Genomic DNA, 15,786 nt, shown 5'->3' on the forward strand with positions numbered 1-15,786 from the left:
CTCAAGACTCCCTAAACAGCTTTCAGGTGGTTTTGAAGGCAGGGGTTGGCAAGAATAGGCCCAATTTCAGATTAAATTGCTTGCCTCCCTAGCTGTTTGCATGATCAACGGTTAGCAGTTTTTATGTTAATGTCTGAGTATTAGGGCACACCTTAGGAGCAACTTCATGACAAACTACCTTTGTAAGAAACACATACTGCCATCACAGCAACAGTTCAGGAAACAAAATAAAATTTAGTCTGTTTTGCCATTTGCTAGAGTCTAATGAATTCCACTGTCATCTCAGGAGTAAGATGAGATATCTGGCAGTAACCATGCATGACAAACCTGAATTGATACAGGAAGAAATAGTATCATCCCTCACAGTGCCCTGTTCTCTCATCACCATGCTTCCGTGCCACATTGCAGCAGCTAAACTACACAGGGACCTAACCTGAAAAAAACTCATCCTTTTCCTTTCACCAAAAGCAGCAAGTAAATAAAAATCAGCTGAACTTGAACAGCTGAACAGCTGTAGCTGTAAACCTAAACAAGCATAGACACATGAATGAACAAATTAGCATATGGAGGAAAGTCAGGATTTGTGTCAGCTCCAGTTGTGTGTAACAACCTACAGTAAAAACATTTTAGGTCTTCATCATTGGGATTTTTTTGTGGTGCTTTTAGAATTACTTTAATTGTAGGAAGAAGCAATATCATTTAGAAAAATAACTTTATTTTTGCATAGTCAGTGTCAAGTTACTGAAATACATGTTGAGCTTGACAGAAAGCAGAAACCAGCAATTCCATCAAAGACATTTAGACACTACTGCAGTTCTAAGTTTGAGAAACTTGAGTCATTTTGGATCCAAAAGCATGACTTGACTCCTGGTACAGTAAGAAGTATAAAATTAAAAGTCTGACTCTCATTAGGCACAAACTGAATTTTCCCTGAGAAGATGTAATTACAAACTTCATATCACATTATCAAGGGGGTTTAAGAGTATGAAAGCAAGATTTGGCTACAAAATTTAAACACAAGCCCTTAATACTCCATGTGAAGACGACATTTTCAGGAGGATTAAGAGTTACATATTACAGAACTACAGCAATCAGATACAAGTTAAACGATGACATCTGGTTTTGGTATATTCCCTTTTGTGTAGTTTTCAGATCAATTCTAATGTTATTTTCCTGAGATCTTTCAGTACTCAGTATGAAGTCTGTGCAGTCCAGCTGCTCTTCTCTCTTCCTGCTCCCCATCTGTTCCTTCCAGCTAGGATTACATTCATGGGAAAAAACTGAGGAATAACCATGAACAACATATATTTTCTAAGCTTAAAACAAATAGTTTAGCCAACGGAAGTCCATTCATTACACCTTTTAGTTAATAAATAATCCAAATAGTTGGCCTTCTAAAAATTGCTGTGTTTGATTTTCCACCTAAAGGTCCATGTCCCATCTTCACATGAGACATGTCTTGTCTCCCCCTTGTCCAGTCCATGCAGATGGCAGGAAGGGTGTCATTACCACCATACCAACATGGTGAGAACCATTATACCCATCATCAGCATCACCACCATCAGTGTTACATGTTAACATACACAGTTGTGTGCTATTCGTACCTATGTTTTGTATAAGGACCGTGCAGTATTTCAGTTCTTTTGCACATACAAAGCTTTGTGTCGCAAGTACTCTTCCAAGCATTTCACTGCAAAAGGGTCAACATCAGTATCAAACTTATTAGCAAAGAAGTGGTGGTTTCTTAGCACCCAGTTCAGATCTCCTACCCCAAAAACACAGACAGAGCGAACGTGAACTCCATTGCATGGTGGGTAAGGTGCACCTTTGGATATGTCACCTTCGAAGTACTGCCACTTGACAAACCTGGCCAGTGCATTCATGTCAGAAACATCATACTTGTCACTAGAAGAAACTGCACCTGGGACTTCAGGGATTCTCTGAATTGTTGCCCACAGGTACTCATCTGGGCTGTAAGTATCTTTTGCCCACTCTATGAACTTAAGTATTTTGCTGCTTTTTAATACATGTTCTATAAACCTTCTGCTAACTACAAAATAGGCACTACCAGAAAAAATTGGAGTACTGAGAGGTGGCAGCTGTTTGTCTATGCCTGTGTTCTTTATTTTACCATGAATAATCTCATGGTGTTTTTTCCACCTTACTTCTTTATAAACAGGCATTTTTTCTGTTTCCAAGCTGTTTTCACCTTTAAGGGCTTTTAATTTCTCTACTATTTCCTGGTTGGTCTTTATAGGAAAGTCCATACCACAAAGGTTTATTAGGTATTTCCAGTTTGAACTTTTCCTGTAGAGATCTTTCATGCAGTTAATGTCTGCCTGCACCCTGCTCCATGAAGCATACACAACACTCTCTAACTGGCTGGAAATAAAGACATTCTCAAAACATGAGACTATGCCCTTCACAGCAGCAAAAAAAGACTCTGGAGACTTTTTGTCAACATGAATGCAGTAAAAATTCTGAGGGGCATAGATTGATCTTAGAAGTCTATCAAGCATCTCAATTTTGTGATAAACCACTATTGAGTAAGCAATTGGAAATTCTGCTTCTTCATTGCTGAGAGGTTCCATAATGTACTTCCGAGTCTTGGTGAAAGAGGCACAGTCTGCTGTCATGTTAATATAATCATCTGTTGTTAGTCTAGGGCGTTTCTTAAATGACACCGACAATGTCTCAAGCTTTACTTTTTGAATTTCTTGTATATCCCCCTCTATAATCTTGGTGCAGTTAATATCACCAATAGGATCTTCTTTTGTCAGCTCCAGATGCTTCCGATTTAAGGAGTCTTGTTTCTGGTTAACTTTCAAAACTGAAATGATTACTAAAATAACAGTTAGAGCCAAGAAAAGCCTGAAGCGTGAGTTGTGGCAAAACCGTAATTTCCTCTTCAGCATTTCAAATACCAGGTAGCTCTGCAGGGCTAAAAAACCTGCCCTCCAATCTGTTCATATCAGCTTCAACAACTTCAGAAAAAACACTGTGTGTTTCTCAGGAATTTGGTGAGTTTATCAGGGAGATGGAAGGAAAAATCCTAAAAGACAATGAAATATGACTGTCACCAAAGATTAAAAGGTTTCTTTATAAAATTCATTGTTATTCAGTGACAGTAGAGAGGTTCAGCCAAAAATATTCTGTTGAAATTTGAAATTAATGAATAAAATGAGTTTATTTTTCTAGAAAAAGATTGGGAGAGACAGGTAGTTTTCATGAGACACTATTTCTATAGTAGTAACACCACAAACTGTAGTTCAGTAAGAAAACAGAGCTGATTCAGCTGCACCTAACAAAATCAAATCCAGTGAGTCAAGATAAATTACTGAGAAGCACATACTGGATGTTCATTGATGCTGCAGAGTCTGACAATGTTTTATACTCACTTCCATACTAACATAGATTTCATTATAATTATAACTTACCACTCACTTCCTGGATGCTAGTTATGCTTTATCTTCTCATGGGGAAAGCAGTTCCTGAAGCCTTTCAAGATTTTTGTGTGAGGTGCAGTTGTTCAACATCCTGCAGATGAGCTTAGAAATACAATCAGGAAAGAGCTGATGAGAAGAGGAGAAACAAATCAGTACACCATAGCGCCTCAACTTTCAGAGTTGTGAGAAGAGCTGTGACTGTATTGCTGAAGTTCCTTTTTAAGGTAGAAAGCGATCCTTATGGCCTGTCTCTAAAGCTGTTTTGTGTTAGGTCACTGCAATTGCACCAGTCTAAGAGCACAGCAGTATTGTGTTACCATATTTAAACACACTTCTTTTTATGATTCAGCAATTGCTTTTGTGTGGAAATAGGCTGCAAGGCTGAGCTGCAACAAGATTTATAATACAGCAATCTTGTTTTCATCTTTATATGATTTTATGAATTCACAGGCACTACATAATCTCTGTTAGTCCTGTTTCTCCCTTTTTTTCTGTTTCAGTACTCTGCAAAGGGATCACTGCAGTTATGCAGCTGCTACAGCTATAGCTGTTGGGAAAATTGCATAATAGAACTGGATTATAGAACTACGTGTCTTTTTTTGTAAGTACTACCTCATGCAGGTAAACTGATGAACAGGATATCCTTAAGCAATTTACATCATCACTTAAATGTTATTTGTACTCAAAAATTCATTGTCTAAAAATTCATTGTCTAAAAATTCAGTGCGGGTTTTAATTTCAAACCAACCTCTAATTGCAAAAGCCAAGAGAATCTGTAAAGAATGCCTTCCAAAATTTTAATCTTTAAGTTAAAAGGTTAAGGAAATACTGAAGTATTTGAAGTACTTTAATTTTTTACTACTTACAAAGCATTCTGTGTCCCTGAATAACTTCCTGAACAGCTGTAAGAATAACTGCTACCCAAAAAACTGGTAAGAAAATCTGTTTAAGAAGAAGTGCGCACTGTGTCCACTTCTGAGTGTTGCTGTAGGCTGTTCAGTGTAAGGTTTTTCTTTCCCCCCCTTCTTTCATTTTAGCTTTTAATTCTCAAACTGTGGCTTTTAGCCTGCTGCTTGTTCAAAACAGGTGCATGTAAGAAACTTGACGCCTGGCATCACAGCGTTTTTTGATAGTCTTGCTGTCACCGGGATGCACTACACGTTGGGTCCATCCCTATGTCCACAGCACTGCAAACTGACTAGGGGAATTGATCCACATGTAGTAGGAGGGGAGGAAGGTGCAGATCACTGCACTGAATGTCTAGCACAGGTCTAAGAACCAGCAGCATTTTAAGGAAGTATGGTAACCAAATATTTTAGAATTCAAGCCACAAGCAGGCAGAGACCACAAACTGTTTGTGACTAACAGCATTATATAAAAATCTCAGTTACTGTCAAGTGTACTTTGTTTTCAGAGTTACACCTGTAATTATTTTAACCTGCATTTCTAATTTACCTTAGGGAGGTGGACATTTGTTCCAAGTCTGTTTTAGGTGTACAGTGAAGTCAAATTGAAAGAACTAAAATTCTAACCCTTAAAGTAAGTAAGCCAAGTGAACTAGTGTGCAATTATTGCTGAAAGCATAGAGAGGTACCTTTTAAAAATATCAGGTCTCACACTTTGAATTCAATTTTTAAAAAATTAAAAAAGGGAAATTTCACAATTACCACTTTTAGTTTGCAATGTGGCATCACAGCAATATTATTTAGAGCAAGTTTTAGCATGTTTTATTATGCTAAATAAACTTACCACTTGGTTGCTTACTTGATGTCCTGCTAGTTTTGACTAGCAGATCTGATCCAATAAAAAAATAGTATCTATCACAAATTAAATTATTGAAGGAAAGATACTAGCTATGTGATAGTCTCCATAATCTCCATCAAGTATCTATTACCATAGGATGAAGCTTGTGATACTGGTTACCCTAAATTACTGTTTTCTGCTTATCAACTTAGAAATGAGAAATTTTCTGGAACTTAAAATGTACTTCAAGTACACTTACATTTGTGAAGCTTTAGATGACAGAAGCTGGAATGCTTTCTTTAGGATGACAGCACTACTATTTTATCCTATTAGTTTTTATAGGAGTACTAGTATTGTGGAGTAACACACACTTCAAGAGGATTGCCAGCCCCTCCCTGATCATTACAATGCAGGGCGACAAAAGTCTTAATCAAAAGCCACTATTGCACTCTTCATCTTCCACGTTTCCAAAGAACAGAGCTTTCTAGTAAGTCTTTCCTGCTTCTGTTTTAGAATAAAATTTAGTTGAAAGCAGGATAAAGAATCTCTTTCACAAAGGCCTTGTATACCCAGCTGGGTGCAATTTCTGTATTGTTTTGAGCTCAGAATAAACAGACCCTGCATTGCCATTATACCAAAATGAGAGATCTGCAAACATTTACATGTTAACATGGCTCTTATCTTTAGATGGAGGTTTTCCTCCAGTCAGAGGAGGAATTTCTCTTACAGTCAAATTTGTCCCACTAAGTTAATATTTGTTTATGCTTGCAATTCCTTTTCTAAAAACTCCTAAAACTTGATCATATCCCATTCTTTGCAAAAGCTAACCTGCACAGGATAAGCAAAGATTTGGTACCTTTAATCTAAAAACATAGCCATTTTTTGTTTTATAAAGTTCTATGAGCCCAGAGTACTCATTAGCATAGCTTCAGACTGCGTTCAGTAAAGCTTTTAACATCTGTTTCTCAAGCTCTGCATAGCTTTAGTGTGCACACTTGATAATGCACTGTCAGAGGCAGCAGTTTGCACTGGGAGGGAGGTTTGTGCAGCCACGGATCAAAGAGTTTACACTGCAGCCTTAGTCTTGCTCTCAAGTGAAGTTCAGCTGCATAAGTTATGTACTTGACATGCATCCTTCTTTTACAACCTCCTCCTCCTTCAGTCACAGCCTGTATTTCCAACGCAGTAGACATTAAGTCATTAAAGGGGGGAAAATATAGGAGCTGCTGGTTTTTGGAGGAGTTATTACAAAGATTGAGGTTGGCTGCCCACTTCCCTCTTCCCTGACAGTATTATTCTTCACTGCTGTATACAAACTGTATGTTACGAGTAAACACAAAACCAAGATGATTTAAACATGATTTCTACTACAGACTAGTGTTCTCCATTTAAACAGACCTTATGAAAAGAAGAATTACTCTACCTAGTTTAAATCTCCATTTCTGGCACCTCCTCTGTGCCAAAGGGCAAATCCCTTGGATCATCTGCCTCTTAGTTTACTAACCTGTGAAACCAGTACTCTTTACCTAGCAGTTTGGGAAACATCTTGATAAAAGCCATGTTCTGATTTAATTTCTGTTAACCTGTCAAGATGCCACTTTAAACAGCTGATTTCATTAACAATGCCTTCACCTGGTTACTATATAAACTTGCGTTAACCCTACATGCTAACTTCTTAATCTGACCCATAGTACTGACTGAAACATGTCAGCACTAAGACTATACGGATACTTATGCCAAGAAAGGGCTGTGGCCTCAGACAGGAGGGAGCAGCACCTTCTAAGCCCAGCCCAGCGTGTGAGTTTAGATAAGTTTGGCTTCACCCATCCTTAAAAACAAACAGAAAATCCCACAAGAAACTTAGGTCTTCAGAGAAAAAAATCAAACAAAATACTTTTACAAGTTTATACAACAGCTCTAAGGGACACCAAAGTTTACGTGGAGGTTTTATAGACAGGCTGGACTGGAGCGGCAGCATGTAATGGTAGTGCTATTAGCCAGGACCATCACATCCCCACCACAGGGCTGGTCTTCAGAAAGAGGATCTCTGCGAGGGCACAGAGCTGGCAGAGTGCTGCCGCACCAGCCCCAGTGAAGGGCACGTGCCTCAGCCCACCAACATGGAAACCATCCTTTGGCTGCCAGCACAGCAGTTCTCTTCGGCTGCAGTTCCATGGTGCAACTGGTTTAATACTACAGTGCCCTGCTGGTGGAGGCAGAAGCCCTGCTCCCATATCTGCTGGCCGCCCATCAAGCCTGGACAGACACAACAGCAGATACAACCAGCTGGCCTCCTGGGTGGCTCTCTGCTGTCAGCTCTCATGGCTGCTGGCAGGGCCCCAATGGCACTAATGGGCCCTGACAGCTCCAGCTGGCCCCCTCCAAGCTCCCCCACCACCCCATTTCAGCCTCCCAGGGCTGCCAGCCCCTGCCCCTGCCATAGCAGGGCCAGTCTCCAGTCCCCACAGCCTGGCCGTAGGCCCTGACAAGCTGTGCCCAAGTCCCAGCTCAGCCTCGGCATGTCCCCATCCCCAGGGAGGTGCCTGCTGTCACAGCTGCCCCCATGCCCCTTGGCTGCCCTGCTCCTGGCTGCGGTGGTGGGACAGGCCTGGCTGCCACCCCTGCCCTGACGGAGCCACCATGGGGAGCCCCCAGCCCTGCGGCATCCTGCAAATCTCTGCTCACCACGCCACAGCCCAGCCAACCCTGACACCAAGTTTTTAGGCTCTTGTGTGGGCTGATACGGCTGAAAGTGAGAGAGGCATCTTTCCCTAAACGAGGTTAAAAGCAACGGCAGGCAGCCTCTCACCAGCGTCAGGCTAGGGTGGCACCACTCCCCAGGGCTGTCCATTTGCCTGAGTCACAGTGTCAGTATTGGGCAAACAGGATCCCCAGTTCTCAGGCATCACAGGTCGTCCCCCATGCCAGCTCACACAAAACGCATTGCCCCCCTCTGTCCTGTCTGAAGTAGTTTAGAGAGCTGAGTAAAACCGTAAACGAAGTAGATGATTTTTGTATTTAAGCAATTACCATACATTTTTATACTAAGTATATTTTCTTCCCTTGGAAAAAGCAGCTAGGGCTTGCTGCTGAAACGGTACGCAGACACATCTCATGAGGAGATGAAAATCATTAGGGTCTGGTAGCACAGGAAAAAAAAAATCATGTGTCTTTTGATTTTGGCACTTCAGCCTTTTCTTACACCAATGGAAAAACTCTTGAGGCAAGATGTCAAACACCAATTCAGCATCCAAAAGGAAGCACTGTAGCCTCCAATATGCACCACAGACCAGTATCAGCACCAGAAATTCAGAAGGGGGAGGTCTGGGGTACTCCAGCAGCCTGTTAAATCCTATGAAAGACTGACAGAAAGGCAGGAAAGAACTTAAGAGTTAGGTAGCATCACGAAAGCAGTCAGGAGGTCAAAAGCAGTCATAACAAGAGCAGGGAAGATCTGAAAGGTCTTGTGGGCTTAGCTGCAACTTTCTGGTGTCACGTCTCTCTCAGCCTTGCGGGCTGCTGAACTAACATGCACCCAACTACCCAACTTCCCTTCATTTTCCTCCTGTTCCGCTTCCTCTAACAAATACCAGAGAAAGTAGACGGTCATGTTTGCTCTCATAGTTGCTTTGATGACTTTTGGCATATAGCTACTGTGGAGAGGACCTAGCAACATGAACATTACACTGGGGTCTATTATATGCCCATAGACACATTAGCTTTTAAAGAAAGCTTTAAAACAGATATTTGAAAACTTCCTGGCACCTGCACTAATATCCTACATCCATTCATGACAACCTGAGTTTTTACAGAAATGTATCCAAGAAAAGCCAAGTGGAAAATGTAGTGCTGAGTACACCCACCTCAGAAATGGTAGTTGGGATGGGCCAGGAGACAAGTAATAGTTTTGATGGGTGGGGAGTGAGAGTCAGAACTGACATATTTTTCCCTTTTCTTGCCTCAGAGGGAGGGAAAATCTAAGGAAATGTCCTTGTTTCAGCTGGGATGGAGTTAATCATCTTCTTAGGAGCTAGCAGGGTGCTGTGTTTTGGCTTTCATGTGAGACTTCTCAGTTCCTCAGGCCTTGTTAGTGAGAAGGCTGGAGGGGCACAAGGAATTGTGAGGAGACACAGCCAGGACGGCTGACCTGAACTAGCTGAAGCAGTATTCCATACCATGGGGCGCCATGCCGGGTATATGTACCTAGGGGGTTGGCTGGGGCAGGTGGATCATTGGTCAGGGACTGGCCGGGCATCTGTTGGTGGGCAGTGAGCAGCTGTGTTGTGCACCACTTGTTCCTTTCCCTCTGGATTTTATTCTTCCCCTTCCCCTTTTCATTATAACTGTTATTGTCAGCATTGTTACTGTTGTTCTTTTACTTTTATTCTATTTCAATTATTAAATTGTTCTTATCTCAAGCCTTGAGTTTTACCTTCCTTTCCAACTCTCCTCCCCATCCCCCTCGGTAAGGGGGGAGTGAATGAGTGGCTGCGTGATACTTAATTACCAACCGGGGTTAAACCACAACAGAAAACTTCAGCTACCCCTGAGAATTGTAAGTAAGCAGGTGTTGACCAGATCTTCGCTATTCTATCTTCCCATTAACAAATTCTACCCAAGATAGAAAGCTTTTCCCCAACACTTTAGGAGGCCCTCCACTGAGGATGGATTTGCTGGAAAGTCCTTGAGTTTTACCAGGGCATATCCACGATGCTTCAAAGTATACATGTCCTGCAAGCATTTATTACAATAAACCTGTTTCCATTCACGTTCAGTTATGCAGAACATTCGTTCTGATGAGGGCTTATTTTTAAAGCCCTAAGCAGCTTGCATAAACACACACATGCATAAGCACAAAGACAGACTGCACAGATGCAGGGTTATCTGCAGAAATTTGCCAGACATAGAACAAAGTTGTATTTACTCAGCATTTCCATGATACCAAGCAGCACAACATCGAAAGTAGATACGCCTGTAACTGAATGAAAGTACTCATGTTTGTGCCATTAGGTAAGTCTTCAGTCTTACTGAAAATAAGAATTGGTCATAAGCCGAGTATTTGGGTTACCATTAGACTTTACAGGACTAAGACCTTAATTTTGAAAGTCAGACAGAGGCAGCGGCAGGGTTCCACATGGGTGCAGTAGTCTACTCATTGACAAGTCTGCAAGAGCAGGGCTCTTCCTTCACAGCTGCTAAAAAACCCAATAAAATAAAAAAGATATTTCCTTTTTAGAGGAAAAAATAACATATTTCTAGTGCCTTGTTAGCTTAGAAGGCAGGTTTAAACAAAACTCCACAAACAGCTAGTACTGCTACACCTACCACTGCATAGAGATTAAACAGTGACAGCAGCTAAAAGTAGACAGCTGTTTTTCAAGGGGGGTGGGGGGAGCTGGGGAAGATTGAAAATAAATTCAAAGCTGTGGGTCATTTGGAGATCTTACGTTCCAATGTCAGGAACCTGACATACTAAAATCTTTCTCTTTTAAAAAAACAAGTAACACCCATACGAGCACACACTGGGTGTGTAAAATAGCATTGTAAAACTGTAAATTTTAGTAGCCTTTCCAGTACCCTCTTGTACTACTGGATCAAGTAAATCTTCCTTTGAACAGTTCAAAGCCTGACTGCCATTTGCGTTCATGTCTGGCCTTAGAGCTCCCACAGGCAGAGCTGTAACAGTAAGAGATTTCAACTAAGGAGAGTAAAGCTGTTACAGCAAAGTCATTCAGTGACCAGTTCCTACCTTGAGAAGACCATGACTTTTAGTAGTGAAGAAAAGATATGCTTTATTTCTAGGTAACTAACACTGAAACTACACTCACAAATCCCAAAACAAGAAAACCACAAAATCTTTAAAGTTGTCCCATTTAACACCCAGTACAACTGCCTGGTGTTCGTCAAGGTAATTTGCACACATTGGCTACTTCAAAGTAAAATGCCTATCTATTTTTTTCACATTATTCCAAAGTAGGAACTATAATTTCACCAGGGACAGAGCAGCTGCTGTACTTCTTGCGCCCACCTTCAGAATTTTGCTAATTGCTACCTTGTGACAATGCTGTATTTCAGAATGGGACACGCTGGCAGACTGTTTCAGGAAAGGTAGTACCTATGAAACCACAACTAAATCTCATGGGGATCATCACATTCCTGAGTACTTGGATCCCTCTTCAAGCACAATGTTTAAAATATTATTCTAAGGAGACTATCTTTAGCTCTATGCAGACGCCAGTGTTCTAAACCCATGCCTACAGTTACAGTTCATCAGTGAGCTGAATGACAACTACTACCAGCAGCAATAATCTCTGAAAAGAACAGGTATCTCTTACAGTTACAGGACTAACAAGGATCACCATCATGCTTAAGTGCATAGATTTAACTCTATTGTGCAAGTCAATAAAACAATACTACTTTCAATCTACAGTTTAAGAGGCACTATATGATTTTTTGGGGTTTTTTTTCCACTGTTCATTTCAGGCAAGATGAGTTTAATCTGACCTGCAAGACAAGACATAAGAATACAGTTCAAAAATACTCCTTTTTATTGTCTAGGCATAGACAAGAAACCTACCCAGAAAGTAGGTTCCGCTGCAAAATACACAAAACCACAAACATACCTCCCCACCCCCCACCCTACATTATAGTTTACAGTGCTGTATATATAACATCAGCAATAGGCAACTTTCATGGTCATTGCAGAAATTTTATACTGGGTGAGAGCTATCACCTCTTACTCCGTTCCTTACAGGACTTTTCAGTAGGAAAACAGCCTAATCCTTCCACCCTTGAGAAAGATCAACAAAGGAAAGCTTTTAAATCTAATAGGGAACAGTATGTATGACTAGGATGGGAGAATCAACACACAGGAAGATTTGGTAACAGTTATCAAACACAAAGTTTTTGTTATGATTTAGATGTTCTCCTCTGCTGGGTGCAAAGAGCTTTCTGAGATAACCTATCACAGTTTACTAAGATGTGATGAGGTTTCTGTTCATTAAGCCTAACACCACAATTATCCTGTGTATAACGACTCTTCACAGTGCAAGAGGTGGTTTACCTGCAGCTATAAAGTAAACCTAATAGCATAAGTTATTTTGGTTGTACTAGTTGGACGTGCTACTTTCCTTTTTTCACCTTTCCCAAGACAAAATTCTACGTTGGTAAGCGTTTTCAAGTTTCAGTAGCTTATGAAACAAGGTAAGTGGAGAACTTCTGGATTATGTTGGAATACAAAGGAAAACCAGGAGGAGATTATTAGAAAAGAAATAAAACTTTTCACAAGACTAGTGCGTTTTCCATTGTAACAACAAATGTGGAGAGCAGGATTTTTCTCAGTAAATCACCATGTTCTGCACAGCAGACTGTAAATCTTCAGCTTGCCTATTCCCTAGTGCATTTTGCTTAAGTTAGAAAAAAAAAGAGAACAGACTTGGAAAAGGTATTCATCGGATTTTTTTAAGTAACTTTGGGCTCTTCTGGCTTCAGGAAAGAAGTACTACCCCAGATAATTCAGATTCATAGGAAAGAGATGATGCTGGTAGGTAATGTTTTCTATAGGCAGAATGAAGAATGACTGAAAAGGGAAAACAGTAGTATACATTTGTATACCTCTACTTTCAAAAGCTTCAACGTGAGCTACAAATACTGCATTATTTTTCACAAGCATTCTCAAGCTGAAGTCTATAGACTGAAATGCTAGATTTGTCCCCTCTTACTACCATTTCTGACTGTCATTCTTAACAGCTCTGAGGTCACCCACCTCATATTCCATTAAAAAAGAAATTTAGAATTGTAGACTCCAAAACAGCAATTCCCTCCTGCTGCCACTCCTCCTCCTTCTCACAAAGAAACCTACTTTTCTGAGCAACGCTGAAAGAAGGCAAAGTGCCAGAGCACAACTGAGCCTCCTGTAAGGCTTCTGAGTCCTCCCATCCAACTTGGGTCACAGGAAACTATTTACAACATTCTAAACAGCTTTGCTGTTCTGAAAAAAAAAGGTTTCTTCAAGGTTTTCCTAGTTCTAACAAGTTCAACAGAGACAGAGAGAAGGGCAAGGGGGAGAAAGAGGCCACATCGCAGGACTGCAGCACCTCAGGAGCATCGCATGCCCCCTGAACACTGTGCTCGCTAACAGATTTCACATCAACCCAGTACTGCTGAGGCCAATAGCTCTGCACGCGCTGCTGCTGGAAAAGGCAAAGGAAGAAAGGGAAGAGAGAATGAAAGGGAGAAAAGGAAAAAGAAGAGAGAGAGGGGAAGAGAGAGAGGGGAAGAGAGAGAGGGGAAGAGAGAGAGGGGAAGAGAGAGAGGGGAAGAGAGAGAGGGGAAGAGAGAGAGGGGAAGAGAGAGAGGGGAAGAGAGAGAGGGGAAGAGAGAGAGGGGAAGAGAGAGAGGGGAAGAGAGAGAGGGGAAGAGAGAGAGGGGAAGAGAGAGAGGGGAAGAGAGAGAGGGGAAGAGAGAGAGGGGAAGAGAGAGAGGGGAAGAGAGAGAGGGGAAGAGAGAGAGGGGAAGAGAGAGAGGGGAAGAGAGAGAGGGGAAGAGAGAGAGGGGAAGAGAGAGAGGGGAAGAGAGAGAGGGGAAGAGAGAGAGGGGAAGAGAGAGAGGGGAAGAGAGAGAGGGGAAGAGAGAGAGGGGAAGAGAGAGAGGGGAAGAGAGAGAGGGGAAGAGAGAGAGGGGAAGAGAGAGAGGGGAAGAGAGAGAGGGGAAGAGAGAGAGGGGAAGAGAGAGAGGGGAAGAGAGAGAGGGGAAGAGAGAGAGGGGAAGAGAGAGAGGGGAAGAGAGAGAGGGGAAGAGAGAGAGGGGAAGAGAGAGAGGGGAAGAGAGAGAGGGGAAGAGAGAGAGGGGAAGAGAGAGAGGGGAAGAGAGAGAGGGGAAGAGAGAGAGGGGAAGAGAGAGAGGGGAAGAGAGAGAGGGGAAGAGAGAGAGGGGAAGAGAGAGAGGGGAAGAGAGAGAGGGGAAGAGAGAGAGGGGAAGAGAGAGAGGGGAAGAGAGAGAGGGGAAGAGAGAGAGGGGAAGAGAGAGAGGGGAAGAGAGAGAGGGGAAGAGAGAGAGGGGAAGAGAGAGAGGGGAAGAGAGAGAGGGGAAGAGAGAGAGGGGAAGAGAGAGAGGGGAAGAGAGAGAGGGGAAGAGAGAGAGGGGAAGAGAGAGAGGGGAAGAGAGAGAGGGGAAGAGAGAGAGGGGAAGAGAGAGAGGGGAAGAGAGAGAGGGGAAGAGAGAGAGGGGAAGAGAGAGAGGGGAAGAGAGAGAGGGGAAGAGAGAGAGGGGAAGAGAGAGAGGGGAAGAGAGAGAGGGGAAGAGAGAGAGGGGAAGAGAGAGAGGGGAAGAGAGAGAGGGGAAGAGAGAGAGGGGAAGAGAGAGAGGGGAAGAGAGAGAGGGGAAGAGAGAGAGGGGAAGAGAGAGAGGGGAAGAGAGAGAGGGGAAGAGAGAGAGGGGAAGAGAGAGAGGGGAAGAGAGAGAGGGGAAGAGAGGAAAAAGAAGGGAGTTAAAGAAAGGGGGAAAGGGAGGTAAGGAAAGAAAGGAAAAAGAAAGAAAAAAGACAGAAAGGAAGAAAGAGGGAAGAGAGGAAAAGAGAGAAAAAAGAGAAAGGGGGGAAGGTAGAAGGAAAAAAAGAAGGAAAAAGAGAAGGAAGGGCAAAAAGAGAGAAGGGAAACAGAGGGAAAAGTAGAAGGGAAAAGAGAAAGACTGAAAAAAGAGAAAGGAAAAAAGAGAGAAACAAAGAAAGAAGGAAGGAAAAGGAAAGTAGGAAAGAAAAGGGAAGAAAGGGAAAGAGAAGGAAAGAAGGAAAGGAAGGAAAGAAAAGAAAGAAAAAAGGGGGGGGGGGGTCGTCACAGAAAGAATCGTGGTGGGAAGAAGAAAGACAGCAGAGGAAGAAATGAAAGAAGGGCAGAAAAAGAGGTCGGAAGTAAAGCACAGCAGAAGGAAGAGAAGGAGAGCGGCGCAGCAGCTGCGTCCCCCCACCCTCCGGTGCAGCACCTGCCCAGCGATCCCGCGGCTCCCGGGGGCGCGCCGCGCGGTCACGGAGGGGCCCGGGAGCAGGGATGCTCACGGCCCGGCCCGGCCCGCCCGCAGCACCCACCTGCGAGGCCGCGGCCGCTCTCGCCCGGCCCGGCGCGGCGTTTCGCGGCGCGGCGAGCGGGCGCCCCGGGGCAGGCAGGGCGCCTCGGCAGCGCGGGGCCGCACGTCCCACCCTGCGCGGCCCGGCCCCACCCACCCACGCACCCACCGGCCCGGCCTCGCCCCACCCGTCGGTGCGCGGCGCCCGGCGCCGTCTCGCCGCTGCCCCTCCTCACCGCCCCCTCCCCCGCTCCGACGGTGCTGAGCTGCCGCCGGCCGCCTTCGCAAACTGCTCTTGTTCAGCCTCTTTTTTTCCCCTTGTCTTAAAAGGCTCCCCCGGCGGCGCCGGTAACGCTGAAACCCACGTAGGACGGGGCGGGGGCCGCTCCTGCGCGGCTGACGGCGGCGCGGGGCTCTCTCAGCGTTCCCAGCCCCCGGACGGCGCGGCCCGCCCGGAGCAGGCAGCAGCCGCAGGGCACAGCGCAGCACGCCCCGCAGCTCGCCCCGGGCGCCCACCCCGGGGCCGAGGGGGAAGGCA

The 15,786-nt window shown here is 43.8% G+C and overlaps 1 protein-coding gene across 6 annotated transcripts; it reads right to left on the reverse strand.

Annotated features, from left to right (window-relative positions):
- Positions 1–695: 695 nt before the first annotated feature.
- Positions 696–15,754, reverse strand: GCNT1 (glucosaminyl (N-acetyl) transferase 1). Of its 6 annotated transcripts, none has more exons than XM_055790915.1 (3): positions 15,614–15,754; positions 3,438–3,572; positions 696–3,052 (listed from the first exon to the last, which is right to left on the reverse strand). In XM_055790915.1, exon 3 carries the CDS (start codon positions 2,913–2,915, stop codon positions 1,635–1,637), a length of 1,281 nt encoding a protein of 426 aa, XP_055646890.1. In that variant the 5' UTR covers positions 2,916–3,052; positions 3,438–3,572; positions 15,614–15,754; the 3' UTR covers positions 696–1,634. The 6 variants fall into 6 exon arrangements, with proteins under 6 accessions (XP_055646890.1, XP_055646891.1, XP_027647163.1 ...); XM_055790916.1 differs by lacking the exon at positions 15,614–15,754 and adding an exon at positions 15,485–15,501; XM_027791362.2 differs by lacking the exon at positions 15,614–15,754 and adding an exon at positions 15,271–15,413.
- Between the last annotated feature and the right edge of the window lie 32 nt (positions 15,755–15,786).

Source organism: Falco peregrinus, chromosome Z (genome assembly GCF_023634155.1).
Source record: "Falco peregrinus isolate bFalPer1 chromosome Z, bFalPer1.pri, whole genome shotgun sequence".
Classification (NCBI taxonomy): domain Eukaryota; kingdom Metazoa; phylum Chordata; class Aves; order Falconiformes; family Falconidae; genus Falco; species Falco peregrinus.